At 44.1% G+C, this 24038-nt stretch overlaps 1 protein-coding gene across 1 annotated transcript in view; it reads right to left on the bottom strand.

The window, feature by feature from the left end:
• cngb1a (cyclic nucleotide gated channel subunit beta 1a) overlaps nt 1-24038 on the bottom strand; it is a 38979-nt gene that overhangs the window by 2983 nt on the left and 11958 nt on the right. Inside the window, 18 exon segments of the mRNA XM_076083164.1 lie at nt 510-656; nt 1527-1645; nt 2018-2101; nt 2916-3013; nt 5130-5289; nt 7993-8134; nt 8797-8919; nt 9939-10003; nt 10080-10166; nt 10475-10525; nt 10603-10811; nt 11639-11881; nt 13574-13728; nt 13814-13907; nt 14546-14692; nt 16639-16666; nt 17510-17660; nt 23866-23907. Of these exon segments, the coding sequence (XP_075939279.1) occupies nt 510-656; nt 1527-1645; nt 2018-2101; nt 2916-3013; nt 5130-5289; nt 7993-8134; nt 8797-8919; nt 9939-10003; nt 10080-10166; nt 10475-10525; nt 10603-10811; nt 11639-11881; nt 13574-13728; nt 13814-13907; nt 14546-14692; nt 16639-16666; nt 17510-17660; nt 23866-23907 (2145 nt within the window).

The following is a 24038-nucleotide window of genomic DNA, read 5'->3' as shown; positions in this document are numbered from 1 at the left end:
ATTTTGATAGTAAAACAGAGGTTCTTCATTTCAATGAAAAATAAGAAAATATCTTCTGAGTTGGTATCAGCTAAATGTTTGTAGATGTGTCTGATGGGAACACTCCGAGGCAGATGGGCAGTTGATGATTTGTTCTTCCATCTCAGTCACGTATCAAACTTATATAACTCGTATATAACTTATTATAATAACAGGTCACGCTCATAGAGCCTGATACACACTCAAAGACACATGCTGGGCTTTCTTACCGTTCTTATTTTTGTATCACCTTCCAATTCATCAAAATCCAAGATGGATTCATTTCACATATAACTGAAACATTCTCTTGGTTTTCAGTTTATTATTCAGACGTCTCAACTTGGAAAAGGAGCGCTCTCTAAGAAGACAGTAGAACTCACAAATCTGACACAGTCCAGCTGAGTCCCTGTCTCCCTGTATATATTTACTGTGTTTCAGTGGACTATGACCCATGAGCCAGGCAGCACCTTAGGGACAGGACTCTGTCTTACTTGGCTTTCTTGCGGAGGAGTTTCTGGGACTCTGGGTAGTTTACTAAGATCTCTGCCAGGTCCTTCTTATCCAGGATGAAGAGGTTGGCGAAACCGTGCGCCTTTACGTTGGCAGTGCGTCGGTTCCCCCCGCCTCCTGCCAGCAAACTGACCAATCAATGACAAGAGAAAGAGCTCTCACACTTCACGCAGATTTCAGTGAAAACTGCTTTAAGTCCAATTAAATCACAAAAGTTTTTTTTATCCCCTAAACATTTTCAATGCTAAACATAGTACACGTCTGGTGCCGCGCTAGTTCTGCTGAATATGTTCAAAATAAAGCCTTTAGTGTCTGATAAATGTCCTCAAGTGATGTCACCCGAGTCAGTGCCTGTTGAAGACACACCACAATCTACCACACATCCATCAGAGGAGGAGTGGCATTGTGGGTAATGTAGGCGATAGCGTTATGAGACAGCCCTGATTCGTAGTTTTTAGTTTTCTCAGAGTTTACCGTCCTCTTTTCGACTCAATGCTGTTGGTTTTTATCAACATTAAATCATTTTACACTGATTGTAATGATGCCTCCCCGTTAAAGGGTTTTTCCTGTTCTGATGTGAGGGTCCTGATACAGAGGATGTTGCATGTCTACAGATTGTAAAGTCCTCTGAGGCTAATTTGTGATTTTGGGCTATACAAAATAAATTGAAGTTTAAATTAAAATTGACACCCTTGATCTTCAGCCCCAGGTTCCCAACCCTTGGTCCAATCCTCAGCCTGCTAGCATCCTAGTTCCTGAGTCAATGGTTCCAGCTGACGTTAGGCCAGTTCCTGAGTCATTAGTCCAGCCTACACCTGTTCCTCGTTTCCTGTCGGGGGTTCTGCTTAAGGCGCCAACCTCGAAAATGGTCCTGCTTACGTGCTTTTATCTCTAAACCCTAAAGCGGTCCTGCTTACGTGTTCCAGTAGAGATGAAGCCTTTAGTGTCTGTTTGAAGAACCAACATACAGTTATTAGATGAAAGGAAACAGTTCTGACCTGATCTCTCCGAACACTGAGCCGGATCTGATGGTGACAAACACCGTCTGCAGGTCTGGACCGCCCACCACCTGAACCTCCCCCTGTTTAATGATGTACATCTCCCTGCCGATCTCCCCCTGCAACAAACACACACACACGCACACACACACACATACACGCACACGCACACACACACACACACACACATACACATACACGCACACACACACACATACACGCACACGCACACACGCACACACACACACGCACACACACACACACACACACACACACACACACACACACACACACACACACACACACAGCAGGTCAACACGCATTCTAACAAATTATTTATGAAGAGAAAAACAATACAAGGCCACAGATGCTGTAGAATACATTCACAACATCACAGACCAGTGACATACAGTGTACACACACACACACACACACACACACACACACACACACACACACACACACACAGCTTCCAACAGGTGTGTTCTCACCTTCTTACAAACGAAGTCTCCGGGCAAGTAGACCACAGACTTGAGCCTCGTCAGCAGGTCGAACACCATCTGTCTGTCACAGCCCTGAGACACAGAGACGTTCAGCTCTACTTAAAGTTAAAACCTGTTGGGCCCTAGCCCTATTTCTAGGTCTCTGCTCGAAAATTGCATACCCATGCTAAAGAGAGTGCAGAATTCTAACTACAAGGTCTATTTGAATAATTCTGATGTTATAATAGTGATAACACTTGTGAGATTTGTTCAGATGTGTAAATATCAGTGTATATGTTACTGGTTAATACTAAATGAAGATGGAACACAGCTCAAATTGATAATTTTCAGGTTCACCTGAAAAAAAAGCACTTTTATTGATATTATTTATTTGAAATAATGCAGATCCAAGCCTAAAAATACTCCACAAGCATATCACAACATGTCTTAAGTCTCCACAAACTAATTTTACTTCGATTGAGTGAAGCAGGCCAAAGTTATAGAGGTTTGAGTACGGAGAGGTCAGGCAGGGTCAGGCCAAATTCTCATTTTTGGAACCAGCTGTTGCGCTGTTCTATTCTAATTTTATATACTATATAACTATATATTTCACTTGTTTTATCACTAATAGTGTTCAATACATCATAATACAGCAGTTTGGCATCATTTTGAGCCATTGTGAGCTCTCTGGGGGTGCTCATATCTCTCCATGGAATGTTCTCGTCTCTGTCTGTGTCTATGGGGTCCTTTTTAAGCCTATGATTGGCGGATTTCAGCCTGTGACACCTCGTTGGACCTGGAAGAATCTCAGGAATGCAGTAGGAGTGTTCTTGAGTAGATTGACATACCTTTTAGCCACTAAAAATCCAAAACATTTTGTTTCACATTAAACGATTTATCTTCTGACCTGAAACAAGGCCACTTTGCTGACGATGGTATAGTTGACGTCCACGGCCATGTCCAGTCTCATCTTAGCGGGAAGCTGCACCAACAGCTCCTGTTCATCTGAAAACATCACAATGCTCTGAGTGTACCTGAACGCGAGACATTCAGGGACAAAGTTTACTTCTGAATCTCTGAGTGTACCTGAACTAAACGCGAGACATTCAGGGACAAAGTTTACTTCTGAATCTCTGAGTGTACCTGAACTAAACACGAGACATTCAGGGACAAAGTTTACTTCTGAATCTCTGAGTGTACCTGAACTAAACACGAGACATTCAGGGACAAAGTTTACTTCTCTATCTTCAAGTGTCTGCAGATAAAACCATCATTCTAGAACTGCAGCACTCCAAACCCTAACCCTACTTTCAGGCTCCTTCACTTGAGTATTTAAATGTAATGTTAATTCATACTTTTACTCCACTACATTTATTTGACAGCTGCAGTTACTGGTTACTTTGTCAATAAAGATTTCACAGACAAAACATGACTAGCTTATAAAATATGTTGATATTTTAATTACTGAGCTACACAAAAAACAAACACAAAGAAATATAATAAAGCCAAATCTCAACCAGCTGCAACATTAAAATACTGTTTACCTGAATATTACTAATATTTCAGTAACACATTACAATAAGTACTTTGGATATGATACTGGTGATTGATACTGCTGTGTGTGGGCGGATAGAAAAATATTAACTACATATTCTGAAAAACTCCAATGATATTAAATCCATGATAATTAAAGTAATATAATTAATAATAATGACATTTTTTCATTTTCCAGATATGCATTAAAAATCAACCATAGGTTACAATGAACACACATACACATATATATATATATATACATATATACACACACATATACATATACACATATACATATATACAGTATATACAGTATATATCAGTGGTGGGCCGTCAGGGCCTGCAAGGCCTTCTCTGCTGGTCTAAACAGAATCACAAAGTTATATCTATTTTATAATTTAATATTTTTTCTTAAATACACTACATGTATTATAATTTATAAAAATATTTTCTCCATTATCTTATTTTTTCATTGCACAGCTACTGTCTTCCTCAGTTGCTCTGCTTCCAGTGCAGCTTGTTTTAAGTAGAGCTTTTATCCAATCAGATCTCACCTCTGTGTCTCTAGGTAAGAAGAGAGGCCCGAGGCCTGCAGACTCTCAAGTGAATCCATGTGCAGTTTAAGTGAATGGGGACGATATTGTTGATTGTCATAGTGTTCAATCAATCTGATCTTTAGTTTGACATGTTGGGCGTATTCTTTGACGTGTCAGAGCCTGCTCGCCGGCCTATAATGACATCAGCATTAGTGCAGCTCAGTGTCTGCCGCGAGGTGCAGAGTGAGCTGTGATTGGTCAGTGGGCGAGCACGTGACTATCGTGAAACGAAGCTTAACAGCAGAGGCATGTCGGGTAGTGAATCACATCACGTGATGCAGCTCAGCCAATCAAATATGGGCATTCTGACTGAGTGAGATGCACCATGACACAGGGGGCTGAGACGAGGAAAGAGTTTGCAGAGCAGTACATACAATGCTCAAGTTGTGAAAGTATAATCATAAGACGATCTCTTTGGGCCGCGGCTTGTCATTAAGGAGTGATGGTGGGTCCCACAGCCAGACCAGCTGAGAACCACTGTCCTCCATGAGCGCAGAAAACATTATATTTTCCTGAATATAAGCTTTTGCATTTTCCAGATGCTCTAGTACTATTCAAATGTATTGCAAGTATCGTATCGAATGTTACGTACATTTAATACGTACATAGGTACGTACATTTAATACGTACATAGTTACAGCCTTAGAAACTGATAATATCTGTGGCGCCATCATGTGGTTATAAGGTGGTATTTCAGCTGCAGGACAACAGTGAAGGCCCAGGTATAAAATGCACGGCCCACCACTGATATACATACACATACTAATAATAGTAAATAATAAAAAAGCTATCAAGCTATCATCATTTTTTGTCCATTTCTATTGTATTTTAAACCTGATTCACATTGTGTCTTTAAATGTTCTTCTTTGCATTTTGAGTTGCTTCTGTGTTTACGAGCACCTGTTTTACCTGCTGCCTGTATCGTTACACCTATTGCCTGCTGAAGAAAAATATCTTTTACTGGGACACAAACTGAGGATTCCTCTTACCCAGCATGCCCTGGCTCTTCCAGGTGTAGTCGTACCAGGTCTTGATGCGGTTCTGGACCTCTCCGGGGATGTTGTAGGAGGTCATGTACTTGACGGTGCTGTCCATGCAGGCTCGGTAGTAGTTCTCACCGGCTGTCGCAGCTCCGACCACGTCTCTCATCTGAGACCATCACAAAGACACAAATACCTTTATCTCAACGTTTCCACAGATTCTATTCACTTTGTATTCTTTGTTTGACTGTAATCGCTTTGTAACGTTGAAAGTTATCATCATTAATATTATATTTATTATTTACATTAATATTTTTAACATACATGTCGACTCATCTGACTCCACAACTTCTACAGAACTCCTGGACATCTTTAACTACTTCAACATCACCCAACATGTCGACTTTCCCACCCATAAAAAAGGACACACACTTGACCTGGTCTGCACATCCAGCATTACCATCAGCGATCTAACCAGCATCGACCTCACCATCTCTGACCACCTGGCTATCACCTTGGACATAGACATCCCCACCCCCCATGTTAAGCAGAATCGCACCATAACATTCCGGAACATCAAGTCTATCAACATCTCCTCGCTCTCCTCCACCTTGGCTGCCACTGTCTCTGCCTCTGCCCCTATTTCGACTGCCTCCCCCACTGCCCTGGTCAAGTACTATAATGATGCACTCTCCTCCTGTCTTGACGTCATCGCCCCCAAAAAATCCAAACTCGTCTCCTTCACCCACTCCGCCCCCTGGTACACTGACCGACTTCGCCTCCTCAAAGTGCAGGACCGTCAACTGGAACGTCTTGCCAACAAAACTGGACTTATTGTTCACCTCGATGCCTTCAAACTCCACCAACAACAATATAAAGATGCCCTGAACACCGCTCGCTCCTCTCACTACTCCTCCATCATACAATCTGGCTCCAACAACCCCAAAACGCTTTTCTCCACCATCAACAAACTCCTCAAGCCCATGGACACCATCTCCACCTCCTTCACCACCAGCAAATGCTACTCATTTCTATCCTTCTTCAACGACAAAATCACTGCAATACACAACCAGCTGGCAGCCCCTGCCCCCAATCTACCACCCCCCAAGCCCTCAACATGACTCCCCTACTTCCAAGCCACTCACTCTCATCCTTCAGTTCAATCACTGAAATGGACCTCTCCTCCATACTCTCCAGCATGAAGACTTCCACCTGTGCCCTTGACCCCCTCCCCTCTTCCTTAGTCAAGGCCTGCCTCCCCTCACTCTCCCCTCTCATCACCAACATAATCAACTCCTCACTGTCTTCTGGTCTCATACCCCCCACACTCAAGATCGCTGCTGTCACCCCCGTGCTGAAAGAACCTGGTCTTGACCCCGACATCCCCAACAACTACCGGCCCATCTCCAACCTCCCCTACCTGTCCAAAGTCCTTGAGAGAGCTGTTGCATCACAACTCAAGTCCCACCTCAATCTCCATAATCTCTACGAACCCTTCCAATCCGGCTTCCGTTCAAAACACAGCACAGAAACCGCTCTGCTGAAAGTCACAAATGACATACTTCTCTCTGCTGACTCTGGCTTCCTCACCATCCTCATCCTCCTTGACCTCAGCGCCGCCTTCGACACTATCAACCAATCCATCCTCCTCTCACGTCTCCAGTACTCCCTTGGCATAACTGGCACTGCCCTCTCCTGGTTCACCTTATATCTCTCAGACCGACATCAATTCATTGCAATAAACAACTGTAAATCCTCTACCTCCCCAGTCACCCACGGTGTCCCCCAAGGTTCCGTGCTTGGTCCCCTCCTCTTCATCATTTACATCCTTCCCCTTGGACAAATCATCCGTCGTCATGGTCTCAACTTCCACTGCTACGCTGACGACACCCAACTCTACTTCTCTACCAAGACCATCACCTCCGTCACCCACTCCACTCGCACCACCTGTCTCACTGATATAAAATCATGAATGCAACAGAACTTTCTCAAACTCAACTGCAATAAATCTGAAATACTCATCATTGGCCCTAACTCCCTCACCCGTTCAGCCCAGCCCTTCTCCCTCAACATTGATGGCTCCATCGTCACCCCCTCCACCCATGTCCGCAACCTCGGTATCATCCTCGACCCCACCCTCTCTTTCCTACCTCACGCCAACCACATCACCAAGACTGCCTTCTTTCACTTCAGGAACATTGCACGCCTCCGACCCTCCCTGTCCTCTGCCACCACCAAAATTCTCATCCATGCCCTCATAAACTCCAGACTCGACTACTGCAACAGCATCCTCTATGGTTCTCCCAACCAACCTCCAACCGCAACCTCCAACCGCAACCTCCACTGGCTCCCGGTCAAATACAGAATAGACTTCAAAATACTACTCACCCCCTACAAAGCCCTAAACAACCTGGCCCCTCCCTACCTTTCAGACCTCCTCCCCCTCCACGCCACAACCCGTTGCCTCAGGTCCGCCGGTGCAAACACTCTGAAGACCATCAGGACCAAGCGCCGGACTTGGGGTGACAGGGCCTTCTCAGCTGCTGCACCTCCCATCTGGAACGCCCTCCCCATCCACATCCGTGAGGCTCCCTCCCTATCATCATTCAAACAAGCCCTCAAAACCCACCTCTTCAACCTCGCCTTCACCTGCCTGCACCCTACCCTCCTTTACATGACCCATTCAGCACAGCTTCTCCAGTCATTCTTTTTTTTACCAAAATGTTCTGTTTGTTTGTTTTGTTTGCTCCTCTGTCTTTCTTTTTTTTGTTTTGTTTGTTCTGTTTGTCTTTGCCCTGTAAAGCGTCTTTGGGTATTTTGAAAAGCGCTATAGAAAATCGATTTATTATTATTATTATTATAAATAACTGACCTGACCGATCATGATGGAAAAGGCAAAGACGCCGACAAAGTAATTGATGAGCTGGAAGCAGATCTCAAAGACGGTGGTGGGGTCCGGTAGTCCTCCGATGGTGATCAACGTCTTCACGGCAAAATAGTAACAGCGAATATAACTGTAGGAAAAACAAAAGTACATGTGAGATCCATCTGCAGTTAGAAATCACGTCTGTTCAGCCTCGTGCTTCATAGTTCACTTCTGTTCTCAGCCCATAGATGATCACGCTCAGAGATTCAAACTTCAACTTTGTTTGTCGAAAGTATCTTGTTCATTTTCAAATCACTTTTATTATTACTCACATTACTATTTTATTACCGATACCATTAATGCACATTACTGACTTTGTCTCTGTGCTTTCTCTCCTCACAGGTTCCTGTGGATCCTGGTTATACCTGGACCTGGTCTTGCCTCCTGCCGTGGTTCTGTCATACACATTGAATGTGTTGTAACTCTGTTGTGTTGTTCATTGTGTACACATGACATCACACTTCATCCTGATAAAGGATCCTCCTCTGTTGCTCTCCCTCAGGTCTCTCTCTCTTTTCTCCCTTTAAATGGTTTTTGGGGAGGTCTTCCTGTTCCGATGTGAGGGTCAAAGGTCAGAGGATGTCACATGTGTACAGATTGTAGAGCCCTCTGAGGAGAATTTGTAACTTGTGATTTTGGGCGATACAAAAATAAATTGAATTGAATCGAAATGTATTCTTGTTGTATTGACAGAGTGGTGTGAAGCAGAAGCCTCTTAAACTGGTCCAGAAGGTGAGAGGAGATTCTTACGCGTTTCCTTTCCCGTCATAGACCCACTTGGTGGATCCCAGTCCTTCATAGTCTGACCCCCAGTAGAAGAGACAAGCATTGATGTGCAGAGAGTACAGCAGGTAGGTAGAGGTCCGGATCACCCTGACACACACGCACACGCACACACACACACACACACACACACATGCACACAGACACACACACACACACGCACACACACACATGCACACAGACACACACACACACATGCACACAGACACACACACGCACACAGACACAGGCACACACATGCACACAGACACACACACGCACGCACACACACGCACGCACACACACACACGCACAGACACGCACACGCACACACACGCACACACACACACACACACACACAGACACACACACACACATGCACACAGACACACACACGCACACAGACACAGGCACACACATGCACACAGACACACACACGCACGCACACACACGCACGCACACACACACACGCACAGACACGCACACGCACACACACACACACACACACACACACACACACACACCAACATAATTACATGTGAGGTTCCTCAAGGATCAATTCTGGTGCTTTTTTACCTGTAATATTTATATAAGAAAATATAAAACCCTTTTTATTCAGAGGACAGCTGCAGTTCAAAGAACGAATATAAGTGTAAATGCTAATATAAAGAAATACAAGATCAATATATCAAAAATGTGCACAAACACAAATACGTCAGAAATGCTTCTTAATTCTCTTTTTTGTCAGCCTCTATACAGACGACACAGCGTTTTATGTTGCTGTGATTGATAATATTCAGAGCTCTTTATTAGTGTGTGTGTGTGGGGGGGGCAGACGACACCAGGCGGAGGGTTGATATTACATCCATTCCTCCATCACTAAACTGTAATATTCACATAAAATGTTTAATTATTTATTATTTACCTGTTTATGAGGCGCTGCATGAATGAAGCCTCTAAAGCGTTTTAGTTGAGACTGAAAATAACCAGTTTATCAAATGAAAGGTTTTACTGACCCACTGACGTCATAAACAACTCTTTTAGGATATTGTTTGTGAGTCATACCCAGAAACTTGTGATCTGTGGTGTTAATGAAACAGCTTCTCCTGTTGTTACCAAAGTCTCCTCACCTGTAGATGTACGCTTTCTTCATCACGGCTTCCATTCTGTCGTTGAACTCAAAGAAAGCCATGTACTGAGAGAGGAGAGACGAGTCAGCGGTTTATCATCATCAGGATCAACATCTGCATGAACACAGAACAGCTGCTGACCTTCAGCAGACGAGGGAATCTCAGCAGAGAGTTCACTCCGGTGAAGCAGTAAAGTATCTCCATGGGAAACAGACTGATGACGTCCATCTGAGACACGAGAGAAGAATCAAGCTCTCATGTTTCATCAATAGCAAGAAATCAAAGAGGAATAAGATATTATGTGGATTATTTCTTTATCATAACATTAAATCATGAAAAAACTTTTGAATACGAGAAATGAGAGTTATAACTGTCAGTACTTCATACAGATATACACACATATTAATATATGTATGATAATGATATATCAATGAATCAAAAGGAAACACTTGTGACCTGTCAGATTGATCTTGCTACCCTCTGAAGGGTCTCAAACCGCAGTTGGGAACTATGAAAGTATTTTCTTTGCATTTTACCGTAAACCTCTCAGTGGTCATGTAGTTCTCTCTCATGTCCTTCTTATCACACTGGAATGAAGAAGTTGCAGGTTAGAGAATAAAAATCAAAAGACAGATTTGATGTTATTTCTGGTGGTTCCACCGACCACGATGTCTCCTCCGCGGACGAACTGCAGTCTGGGCTGGAAGACCAGGATGTCGGTGACGTAGATGAGGTCGCAGGTGTAGTCCATCAGCAGCCACAGGTGGAGGTTCTCAGGGGTCTGGTAGGGGAACGCCCAGCGGACGGGAATCAACCACATGTTCCAGTTCCAGGCCGCCACGACACAGAAGAGCCAGATGACGTAGATCAGATCTGTGAGACGGAGACAGGAAGTCCTCATCAGACCAGCAACATGCTGGAAAGTAACAAGTACTTTTACTCATACTGTACCTTTTTTGAGGTACTTTACTTTACTTGAGTATTTCCACTTCATGCTACTTTATACTTTTCCTTCACTACATCTCAGAGCAAATGTTGTACTTTTTACTACATTTACCTGACAGCTTTAGATACTGTACTCATAAATGATGAAGTATTGTTACAGATGAACATGAAGTCATTCAAATGAGCTCCACCTTCAATAAAATAATATATATTATTCTGCATCATAATACTTTTACTTTTGGTACTTGAAGTATATTTTGATGCTGTTTCGTAAAGTATCATTTAGAAAGCAGGACTTTTACTTGTGGCTACTTCTACACTGTGGTATTAGTACTTTTACTGCAGTAAAAGATCGAAGTACTTCTTCCAGCGCTGTCAACATGGTACTTACTGCTAATGTTCAAAGAAAAATACATGATTAGAATCTCCATCATTTTTATGACAATAATATTTCTTTATTACCAGACGATTAATATGTAAATATAAGAAAACTATCTTTAAATATGAATTAGTCCAGAGGTGAAGGAGCAGACAGCTTTGTCAAATGTTGTCATCTTAAGAATGGAGGTTTTATAATTGACAGCATCGCATTTAATGTGAACACATACGAGGATCTGACTCGATGTACTAACACAGAATTATCTGTGGATGGAGAGGACAGCTGGACAGACAAAGACATAGATATTATATAAATGTATAATAAATGAACATAAAATATCTAAATTCAAGTTTTTTGAAAATATCTGTCGGCTCACCGGTGAACGGGTCGATGCTGGAAGGGAAGCGGTACTCCATCAGGACTCGGACCCAGTCTGGCATCGGGGGCAGTTTGGGAATTGTCACTGGATGTCCGAGAAGTTCAAAGGGGAGCAAGAAATCCTTCTCTTCCTCTTCCTCTTCTGCTGTTGTAGGGGTTTCTTCCTTCTTCTCTTCTTCTTCTTCTTCAGGAGGAGGAGGAGGAGGAGGAGGAGGAGGGGGAGGGGGAGCTTTGCTCGGTGCTGCAGAAAGAATCAATACGATAATGTTCTATTTCAGGGGTCTTCAATTCAAATTCCAAAAGGTCCAGATTGAGAAAATGTCCTCGGGCAAAGGTCCGGAACATTACAACAATATCTAAGTTGCGCTATTTAGTGCCATATATATATATATATGTATATATATATATATATATATTCAAGAAGTCTAGTAGTAGTAACATCTCTGTGTAGTCAACAACTGTCAAATCAAATAAAGATATTTTAACAATTATTATTCTCAGTTTTCAAATTTAACTGGATGGATTATAAATAATACATAGAAATACATAAATAAATGTTCATTTCAAGTATAATAATGTCTGATTCAAGAATAACTGACAGAAAGCTTTTTAATGTGCATCTTAAAATAAAGTAATTCATTTTAGAAACATTCATTTCACTGAATTGCTCTGCAGCTTTAAATTCACTTCATTCAGGTGTGAAGTGATGTCAATCAAAAAGACACAATATTATATTTTTGTCATCTTGTAATAAGATAAATCAGTGATAAGATAAATCAGTGAGCAGGACTTTGTGTGGTTATTAAACCACTTGTTCAGCTCTATTCTCTCATTGCTGTGAAGTGAATTCATGCGTTATGATTCTGATAATTTTGGACTCTTAGCTTTATTTTCTGTGTCTTCATTTAGATGTGAGATGGTACGTTTGCTCTAAAGAGTTGTGCTTTGTCTCGTAGTGTCGCTTCATATTACCGCTTTTAATAATCGTCACGGTCTCTGAACATGTGAGACACACTGGTTATAAACTGTCCGTGTGAAGAATGAACCTATAAGAGTCTGTCCATTCTTGGTTAAAGACTCTGGTCTCTCTGGTCTCTCTGGTCTCTCTCTGGTCTCTCTGGTCTCTCTGGTCTCTCTCTCTGGTCTCTCTGGTTTCTCTGGTCTCTCTCAACACTTTTCTCTCTTTGGAGAACGTCATGTGGAATAATTTCTCTGACTCACGTATTATTCTCCTGCTCTTCCTTCTCTTCCCTCGTCTCTCCCCCGTGTGTCACAGTGTGTGAACATCTCACTCGATTCAGGAAACTTGTCAGAATCCTCATATTTGATTGGCTGAGCTGCATCACGTGATGGTCGGTGTGTTTCCTGCACCGCTGAACAAGTGCCGTAAAGGCTGAAAAAGCTGCGGCGGTTAAAATAGAAGCACTCCGTCAAGTTAAAATCGGTTTTAGGTTCTGAGTCCGGATACAACGGCATCTGGGTCCGGATCCGGACCGCGGTCCGCCTATTAGTGACCCCTGTTCTATTTATTATTTAGATGATTTTACAGAAAGAAATGAGGCTGAATGTGAACTGTTCCTTTAATTCAATTATTGTCAAGACAAAAAATATGACGTCATGAAGACAAAGACGCGATGACATGAAGACAGAGACGCGACGACATGAAGACAGAGACGCGACGACATGAAGACAAAGACGCGACGACATGAAGACAGAGACGCGACGACATGAAGACAGAGACGCGACGACATGAAGACAGAGACGCGACGACATGAAGACAGAGACGCGACAACATGAAGACAGAGACGCGACGACATGAAGACAAAGACGCGACGACATGAAGACAGAGACGTGACGACATGAAGACAGAGACGCGACGACATGAAGACAGAGACGCGACAACATGAAGACAAATACACACCAACATAAAGACACTTACATGCTGAAGGACTTTCTTCCTCAGACTCGTCCGGGTCCACCAGCCGGTCTTTTTGCTGCTCTGTCCGTCCTTTAAACAGCCTGACGAGCTCGCTCAGACGGTCTTGGACCACCACGCTGCCGACGCTGGCTGCTGACAGAGGACGCATCCTGTGGGACGACAGCAGGACAGTAAGCATTTGGGACAGAGGGGATTGAGGTGGAGGACAAAGTGCATCTGTGTGGTTTCTCTCACTCATCGTCTGCAGTCAGCAGGTCTCTCTGACTGGACCAGGTCTTCAGACCGATTCTCGACATTTCATCATCATTCTCATCGGCAGACAGATCACCTGCAGCACTGAGAGGGTCAACGACAGGAGGACATGTGGACAACAACATGGACAGAAATATGAAAAGAACCACAGGAGGCCTGAAAACAAAGATGCAGAGCTTTTATTTTTGCTGAACGTGGAAAGTTTTTTGATTCCTTGAAACAAGGAAACAAAAAACATAGAAACATAAACATGAAGAAATGAAAACATGAAGAAAGGAGACAGAAATATTCGGACATGTCCACGACAACAAAGACGTGAACAGAAAATAATAAAGATGAATGTGAGTGCAGTGGCGTGTTTTAAAATCCTGATATTCACTGAAGTTTCCAGGACACATCCTCCGGTTCTTTAAGTGAAGTCAAAGCTTCAAGTGTTAAAGCTGCATTCTTTCTAGTGACCACCAGGGGGCGACTCCTCTGGTTGTATAGAAGTCTATGAAAAAATGACTCTACTTCTCTCTTGATTTATTACCTCAGTAAACATTGTAAACATGAGTTTATGGTCTCAATCTCTAGTTTGAAGTCCTAAATCCAACATCGCAATGGCCAACAGGACGCATCTATCCATGTTTTTCTCTACTAACTAAAACAAGACGTTTTAAGGTGCCATAGTATCTTTAGCGCCCCCTCAGGCTGATCAGCAGAGCTGCAGACAAAGACTTGCCTGTTACCTGAGCTCTGGGGTTGTGATAATTTTAGGGATGTTCTGGCCTTTTCCCTGCCACACATCCTGATCCACATCCCGATCCACATCCTCCACCCTCAGCTCTGGAGCTCCGCCCACACCGCCACCACAGCGCCCTGAGGGACGGAGCAGAACAACTGTTGAACTACAGGTAACATCTTCTCGGCGTTTGAGAGATTTGTTTCAGTTTTACTGACATCAAACTTCAACAACCTGTTGACATGATGTGAAAAAAAATCATATCTACTGGTTCAGTTTAGTATTATGATCAAAAACAAAGTGTTAATGAAACCAAAAGGCTGGAAGTCAACAAGCATGTTTCAAATCAAATATGTTATTATCTAAATATAAAAGAAATGAGCAAGTTACCAACAGCTTTTAGCAAATTTGATGTTCTGTATTCAGCTGATTAATAGCTAGCAGGCCTTATATATATATATATATATATATATATATTAAAAATAAGTCTCCAAATCATTTCCAAATGATCTCAAAATAATTCAAATGATCTAGAATTTATGAGCTTCTGTTTATAGCTTTTGTAATAACCGGTTTCCAACCTTTCAATCCACGTCAACATCCAGACATGAGAACAGTGTTACATTGTATCTTTAACCCTCACATGACCAACTCTCCATCCAGACCTAAAAGCACCACGGTGACGTCACCAGACAGCTTTAGTACCAAAAATGGGCGTGAGCCAGACTTTCCAATGATGACTCATCGTTTGCTAGGACATCCTTGGAAACGTTGTCATTCACCTGAGACTAAATATAATTTCAAAAGCTGATCTTTTGTTTCACTTTCAGCTTTTGTATTTGTGTGTTCCAGCAGTTTTACAGTTAAATGGGATTTTTGTGTTAATTTCAGGTTTAACTTTAACAAGTGGCTTTGAGGCTTTGTTTAAAACAGGTTAGTCTGTTTGTTGGGCCCTCTGGACTGTAAAGCTCTTTCTAGTGATGTCTCAAAGCAAAGGGAACAGCAAAAGAGCTGAGCACAGCACAGACATCCACTTCCTGTTAGATCACCTGTCGTTAGATCACCTGAGGTGAAGTCAGCTGGCGGCTCATGGTGAAGCAGTGCAGAGCAGTAGAGCATGATGGGAGAGATGAGGAAGAGGCTGTGGGATGGTCTGGATAAAGCTGGTTTGTTTGGCATTTTAAAGGTTTGAATCTACGGGTGTCTAAAGGTTCTCTAAGGGTCTGCTGGAGGAGGGCGGAGTTAAGGCTGCTGAGGATCCTGGGAGTTGGAGTTAAGGCGTGTGAAGCAGCCGACGATGCTCATGCAGCACTGTCGCGCCTGCTCGGGGAGCTGCGACAGCTCCCGGGTCAGCTGGGCGAGCTCCGGCAGCGGGTTCAGTGTGGGAGCAGCAAGGTTATGGTCATGCATCAGCTTCCTGCAGCTCTCCAGATACTCAGCAGCGCGCGGGAATCGAAGCAGAAAGCTCTTTATCGGAGAACAAATGTCAGGAACTGGACGGAGAAACATTCAGAAGTCAAAGAGCAGTTGAGAGCTGTGAGTTCCTGTTGGGACCGTTAGTTAATATCTGGAGACCAGGAAGCTCTACAATATAAAGTGCTTTCTAAAAGACAAGTAGAACAGCAGCATCAAACTAACAGTGATTTTGATCTGTCCTGCTCTCTGTCAGGTGAGACTGGTAACCGATTGGTCTGTCAATCAACACATCAATAGACATTCATATTATTATTATAGTAATCCAAGCAACATTTGACCATCACTTTATTATAAGTGTACACAGTTCACTGAATAGTTGCCTATGTAACTCATTGGTTATGAAACTTTAATGAACTATTCACATTGTGCTCACCTGTGTTGTTTATTAGTTATGAAGCTGTTCTGTAATCTTATTTGATACCTTCAGTTCTACTAAAATGTGTTTTGTAGCTAAATATAATCCATCATGAATCTTGACTGCAACTGTTCCCTTCATTTAAATACAGAAACGTGCAATACATTCATATCTGAAGCTAATAAGAGACTTTGAGAGTTGTGACTTTATATTTGTGTAACAGATATATTTATATTTCTGTTGTGCTCTCACCTCCACATCCACTTTCTGCTGCATTGGCCTGAGAGAAGAAGAAAAGAGAGAAAAACATATTTAAAATCTCTGCTCACCTTTTAATCATAATGAATAAATTATAATTCACACTTTGTCTATATTTATATTTGTCAAAATGAAAATGTAAACATATTTTATGAAGCATCACATTTAATTATTATATGGTCTTTATGAGCAGAAGGAGTTTGTTGAGTTGACGACGTGTCGTTGGAGTAGTTTTCTTTCCCAGAAAAGAACTTGAACTTTCTTCATTTTCACGACGTGAACATAAAGTCCTTTGGTGGAAATCCCAACAGCTCATAAGCTGTCATGTCAACACATCCATCTCCCTGACAACCAAGCAAACCCCGTCAGCTGATGAAGACCATGAAGCCGAAGAAGCCAAAGAAGCCGAAATAGCCGATGAAGCCGCTGAAGCCGCTGAAGCCGAAGAAGCCGAAGAAGCCGATGAAGCCGAAGAAGCCGATGAAGCCGAAGAAGCTGAAGAAGCCGATGAAGCCGAAGAAGCCGAAGAAGCCGAAGAAGCCGATGAAGCCGAAGAGGCCGATGAAGCCGAAGAGGCTGATGAAGCCGCTGAAGCCGAAGAAGCCGATGTAGCCGCTGAAGCCGAAGAAGCCGATGAAGCCGAAGAAGCCGATGAAGCCGCTGAAGCCGAAGAAGCCGATGAAGCCGAAGAAGCCGATGAAGCCGAAAAAGCCGATGAAGCCGAAGAAGCCGACGACATGCTCTGACCTTTGACCCTCACATCGGAACAGGAAGAACTCCCCCAAAACTATCAGGATGGACAGGATGGATAGTGTGATGTTATATGTACAGAATGAACAACGTAACAGAGTTACAACACATTCACCTGATCTGTGATGGTGATTATTGGAGCTTTTGACTCCGGTTGTTGGGTGATGGTTTGGGAGTCCGGACTATCCAGGTCTCTCCTCTCCGATGCTGGCTCCACATGTGTTGATGAAGGAGTGGCATCAGCCGGAGAGACGTCCATCAGGCTCCTGGAGAAGAAGAGCAAATGTCATGTATCCTCCCCCTGGTGTCCTTGGTGCAACATTAACAGGATTGTTTTTCCTGTATCACTGTTACGGTGGTTTCACATACAGTTTTGGTAAAACAACATTTAGGAGACGAAGGTGACGTGCAAAATGAGACCATTAAGGCAAATATACAGCACTCGGTTTTCATCTTATCTGTGATGTTCAGTACTCGAGTCTTCTCTTCAGTTACTGATTTCCTACATTTCTAAAAAAGCCCCAAATGCGAAACGTTGGCTCAAGAAAGACTGAGGGTCTGATGACAACGAGGAGAGGTACCAGTCATAACAGAAAATGTTGACCTGCCAGATCAGACGATTACCAAAGTCGATACAATTCATCCTCTGAGGGTCATGAATATTTATGCCATATTTAATGGCAATCCATCCCATACTATACTTTCACTGTGGACCAAAGTGGTCCACAGACTAGAACTGAAACAAACCCAGTACCATGGTGGACCCAGGAAAGTAATGGTATGAAGACCAGCATAGTAAATGGGTGCATCGTCATCAATACTGGTGTTCCAGAGGCGTTTTGATACATAAACAGTGAACTGAGAAGGATGGTATGTGAGGGTGCTATAACACAGTCACGGAGTGCATCTTTAAAGTGGCTATAATCAATATTTAATCGACACTGCAGTGTATCAAATAATAAAAGCAGTGTGACAATGTGAAAAAGGTTGCTCGTTGTGATGAACCTCCAAAGACTGATCAGCTACACTGTGGTAAAAGGCAAAGCATTTGCAGAAACAGACATGCAGCAGAATGTTTGATCAGAAAGAAACTATTTAGAACCAAAGTCCTGCCCTCGTTCCTAGCTAACCTCAAGCTAAAAATTAAACTGGACAAAACAATTTGAACACCTTTTCATTTCAACAAAAATATAACAACAAGGATTTAGTGAGAATGTAACAACAACCACAACTTCCATTAGCTTCCATTACCTGGAATCAGACCATTGCACTTGGGTCGACTCTGGTGTGTCATTCTTCAAGAGTCTGTCATGGGTACAGCAACCTGACATGCTGGTCTTAGGTTGTTTTGGGCCAGAACATTTAGCTTAGAACACTGAGTGGAGAACACTAAAATGTGTTTCAGTGTCCTCCTCAGCCACGACTGTACCCACATCCACTGGTCAAATAGGTTGTTTAAGTGTCAGTGTGTTGTAGGTCTGCCCTGACATGCCTGAGATACCATTCTGATCATGCATGGACACCTTCAACAATTTCAATCCTTTCAATCCTTGATTTAATTAGTTCTGTCACTGTCCGGAGCTCATAACCACAGGTGGTTAGGACTTAGATTAAATGATAAATTAACAACGTCACCTTCAGGCACAACTCCGTTTTCACATTCTGGAGGAAGAGGCTGAGTTATAAAACCTTGCCCACCTCTTTAGCAGACGTCACTGAGGTAGACAAAAAAGGTCAGCAGTAGCAAGGTGCCAAGGCGAGATGAGATTTGCCCTGAAATACTAAAGGCTCTACAACTTGGAAGGATGCCTTGGTTGACAACCTGTGGGCTGGTACACCAATGGTTGGGAAGTCAAAAGGGGACTTAAAGGTCCGCACTGCCCTGTCATTCATTCTAGGAGTTAGAAAGGAGTATCATCCTATTTGCCTCTGTGATTTTCATGGACAGGATCTCCACGTGCAGCCAAAGAATGGAGTCAGTCCAGTTTTGACAGACACCCTATATACCGTATATATATAGGAACCGATACTCGCCTGGAACAGGGCAGGACTTCAGAAAGCCATAAGAAGTGAAAGGCTGAGTAGATCTGATTGTACCAAAGTACAAGCTCTAACTACAAGCTTATGCACAGGAAGTGTGCAACCCATAGCAAAATATAACGATATCTTTCTCACGCCACAAGAGGATCACATCATATATTTATATTAAATACATAACTTGTTAAAGGCTACCGAAACATTAGATCCAAATCGTAAGAAGTATGGGAGCATCCCTCCTATTGCAGGGGCAAGTCTTTATATATTTATGTCTGAGCTTACTTAATGGGCTTTTTATCACAACAGCGGTCTGGTTATTTCCCTCTGTTACTTTATTTTCCTCAGAACTCCTATTGTCTGTGCTGTCCTCACTCCACTCCTGCAGGTTCTGCAACCTGAACGGTGTGCAGTAAGGGACAAACAAGATGGAGAGCCCCCGTCAGACAGTTCAGACAGTTCAGCTCATTTTGTCAGATAGCATTGTGTAGCTAAAGCATCCGAGTCAGGCTAAGGTGAGAGCTTTGGTAAAACAAAAGAGCTCAACTCTAACTTTGCAGCAGAAGGTGCTCAAAGCACAGAATGTGCATAATCGTAGAGCCACTTTTATTTAACAATTGGTCACTATGGTCTGTAATTCAGTGATATTTTACAGGTTGGTCTCAAAAACTGCTGTTGACTGAGAAGTAGGTTTGAAATTCAGTTATGTAGATGAGGAGAGGCTTTCCAAATCAGGTCCAGACTGATACTCCTAAATATTATAGGCCATAAGTTAAAATATATTATGGAACATAAAACACCTTGGAGATGGTGTTCTTCTACTGAGTCCCTGTAATACTGTAGGAAACCCGCTCTCTAAGGTAAATGAGAACATTAAAGATCAAGAACATGAGATCAAGATGGCGCCGTCTATGGCTGCTTCGGTGTGTTGGTGCTCATTGTTTTGTGTTGTTTTTGTTGTAAATACTGTTTTCTGCTGCGATACCCGGAGCTCTTTCACAAGAGATGAGCTCATAAACATCAGGGGAACAACTCCAGCGGACTTACTTCAAACTTTTCTTTTAACTTCTGTGGAAGTACTGGACATTCTCGTCAAAGGTGCGTTCACCTTAGCCCATGCAGCGAGACGACGGAGGAGAGGGAAGCGGGCCTGCGTGCTTGTGCGTCTTCGCACACGTGGATTTCGCACACGCTGCCGGGCATATTTCTCTCAAACGTCCGCTCACTGTGCAACAAACTGGACGAACTTCAGCTACTGGTGGGGAAAGACAGAGACTTTTCTACATCCTCCGTTTTGTGCTTCACTGAGACCTGGCTCTGTGGATCCATACCGGACTCTGCGCTCCAGCTGGCTGGCTTCCAGCTGTTCAGAGCGGACCGCGACACGGAGCTCTCCGGCAAATCGAAGGGTGGAGGAATCTGTTTTTACACCAACAGTGGCTGGTGCAATGATGTGTCAGTGATTCTACAGCACTGTTCTCCTGATCTGGAATCCTTCATTATAAACTGTAAACCATTTTACTCCCCCCGCGAGTTCGCTTCATTCATTCTAGTCAGTGTTTACATGCCGCCGCAGGTAACGTGCAGGAGGCACAGCGGACACTCGCCGATCAGATACGGTGTGTGGAGCGGACCTACCCGGACTCTCTAGTTATTGTCCTTGGGGACTTTAACAAAGGAAACCTCAGCCATGAACTACCCAAATACAGACAGTTCATTAAATGCCCTACCAGAGAGGAGAACATTCTAGACCACTGCTACACCACAATCAGCAGGGCCTATCACGCCGTCCCTCGTGCTGCACTGGGACTCTCTGACCACGTCATGGTCCATCTGATTCCTGCTTACAGGCAGAAATTAAAGCTCTGCAAACCTGTGGTGAGGAAATTCAAGAAGTGGACCAGTGAAGCTATGGAGGACCTTTGAGCGTGTCTGGACTGTACAGACTGTGATGTATTCAGGACTGCTTCCCAACAGTCTGGATGAGTACACAGAGGCAGTGACTTCATATATCAGCTTCTGTGAGGACAGCTGTGTTCCATCAAGCACCAGGGTGAGTTACAACAACGACAAACCCTGGTTCACAGCAGAACTCAGAAAGCTAAGGCTGCAGAAAGATCAGGCTTTTAGGAGTGGGGACAAGGACAAGGTTTAGCAAGGCGGTGAGAGATGCTAAACGACTGTACTCTGAGAAACTGCAACATCAGCTCTCAGCCAATGACTCTGCTTCTGTCTGGAGAGGTCTCAGACAGATTACCAACTACAAGCCAAAAACCCCCCACTCCATGAACGACCTCCGCCTGGCAGACGAGCTGAATGAGTTCTACTGCAGATTCGAAAGACAATGGGACAGTCCTGACTCCATCCCCCACAGCCCCATCAACCAGCCCCAGACCACCAGCCCCCCCTCCCCCAGCTCAGCAGGGGCCCATGCCTCTGTATCACCCATCCCAGCGCCCCCCCCCCCCCCCCCCCCCCCACCCACCCCCCTCCCCAGTGACGACTCTCTCTATTCTGGACAGTGATGTCAACAGGCTTTTTAAAAAACAGAACCCCCGTAAAGCAGCCGGCCCAGACTTGGTCTCCCCCTCCACCCTGAAGCATTGTGCTGATCAGCTGTCTCCGGTGTTCACAGACATCTTTAACACCTCCCTGGAGACATGCCACGTACCAGCCTGCTTCAAGGCCTCCACCATCATCCCTGTCCCTAAAAAACCAAGGATCACAGGACTCAATGACTACAGGCCCGTCGCCCTGACCTCTGTGGTCATGAAGTCTTTTGAGCGCCTTGTCCTGTCCCACCTAAAAACCCTCACCGACCCACTCCTGGACCCCCTGCAGTAGCCAACAGATCTGTAGATGACGCAGTCAACATGGCCCTTCACTTCATCCTCCAGCATCTGGACTCCCCAGGAACCTACGCCAGGATCCTGTTTGTGGACTTCAGCTCTGCTTTCAACACCATCATCCCGTCTCTGCTGCATAGCAAGCTCTCCCAGCTGCAGGTGCCCGACTCCACCTGCAAGTGGATCACAGACTTCCTGTCTGACAGGAAGCAGCACGTGAAGCTGGGTAAGCACGTCTCAGCCTCCAGGAACATCAGCACCGGTTTCCCCCAAGGCTGCGTTCTTTCCCCTCTGCTCTTCTCCCTGTACACCAACAGCTGCACCTCCACTCACCAGTCCATCAAGCTCCTGAAGTTCGCGGATGACACCACCCTCATTGGACTCATCTCTGGTGGGGATGAGTCCGCCTACAGGTGGGAGACTGACCATCTGGTGACCTGGTGCGGTCTGAACAACTTGGAGCTCAACGCTCTAAAGACAGTGGAGATAGTTGTGGATTTCAGGAAGAACGCAGCCCCACCGGCCCCTATCACTGTGTGACTCCCCCGTCGACATGGTGGAGTCCTTCTGCTTCCTGGGCTCCATCATATCCCAGGACCTCAAGTAGGAGCTGAACATCAGCTCCATCACCAAGAAGGCTCAGCAGAGGATGTACTATTTGAGGCAGCTGAAGAAATTCATCCTGCCAAAGTCAATGATGGTGCATTTCTACACAGCCATCATTGAGTCCATCCTCTGCTCCTCCATCACGGTCTGGTACGCTGCAGCCACAGCCAAGGACAAGGGCAGACTGCAGCACATCATTCGCTCTGCTGAGAGGGTGATTGGTTGCAATCTGCTGTCCCTCCAGGACCTGTTTGCTTCAAGGACCCTGAAGCGAGCACGAAAGATTGTAGCCGACCCCTCTCACCCTGGACATGATCTGTTTGTGCCCCTTCAATCTGGCTGGAGGCTGCGGTCCATCAGAACCAAGACCTCACGCCACACAAACAGTTTCTTCCCCTCCGCAGTCGGGCTCATTAACAAAGCCCGGGTCCCCCACTGACTGTCATCCCCAGGACATTTCCTTCTGGGCTCTCCCCTGCACATCCTTGTTTCTTTATTTAAACACTCTCGTCACTTTTAACATTTCACTTACACTTGACTTGTTTTACAGTCCTGTTATCTGTTTTGTTGTGCACTTTATTTTATATTTTATTGTAAATTTTAATGTTTCTATTTCTCGCACTGTGTTGATTGCTGATAGTTTAATGTTATTGTTTATTGTTAAATGTTACGCACCAACCGCCACGACAAATTCCTTGTAGGTGCAAACTTCCTTGGCAATAAACGGTTCTGATTCTGATTCTCATTCTGATTCTAAAGCAACACTCCAACCACAAACCCACTGAGCATGAACACCTCATGGTCAGAGGAGAAGATAGATATCAGTAGTGGGATAAAGGTGGATCCACCACAAACAACCGATGAGCGTGCCCAAGTCATTTTCAGTCACCACAGAAGTTTCAGTAGCGGTTTGCTATGAACGTTTAACAAAGCAGCAGGATGTGAGATAGCAGTAGGGAGGTGCTGTTCATGAAGATGGACTTACTCTGGATCGTCCTCATTTTCCTCCTCAAGGATGTTGGGCAGTCTGTTGAGAACAAACAGCAGGACAGTGTTTGTCTGTGTGTACTTGTGGTATCTAGTGTATAACCGAGTCTATCTCAGATTCAGCTTTTCTTTAAAGAGAAAAGAATCAGCCGATGCTGTGAGATACTTTAG

The sequence above is a fragment of the Anarhichas minor genome, unplaced genomic scaffold (assembly GCF_050575085.1).
Source record: "Anarhichas minor isolate MPS153535 unplaced genomic scaffold, ASM5057508v1 ptg000123l, whole genome shotgun sequence".
Classification (NCBI taxonomy): domain Eukaryota; kingdom Metazoa; phylum Chordata; class Actinopteri; order Perciformes; family Anarhichadidae; genus Anarhichas; species Anarhichas minor.
The sequence above is the reverse complement of the archived record's forward strand: the minus strand, read 5'-3'. Positions and strand labels throughout refer to the sequence as shown.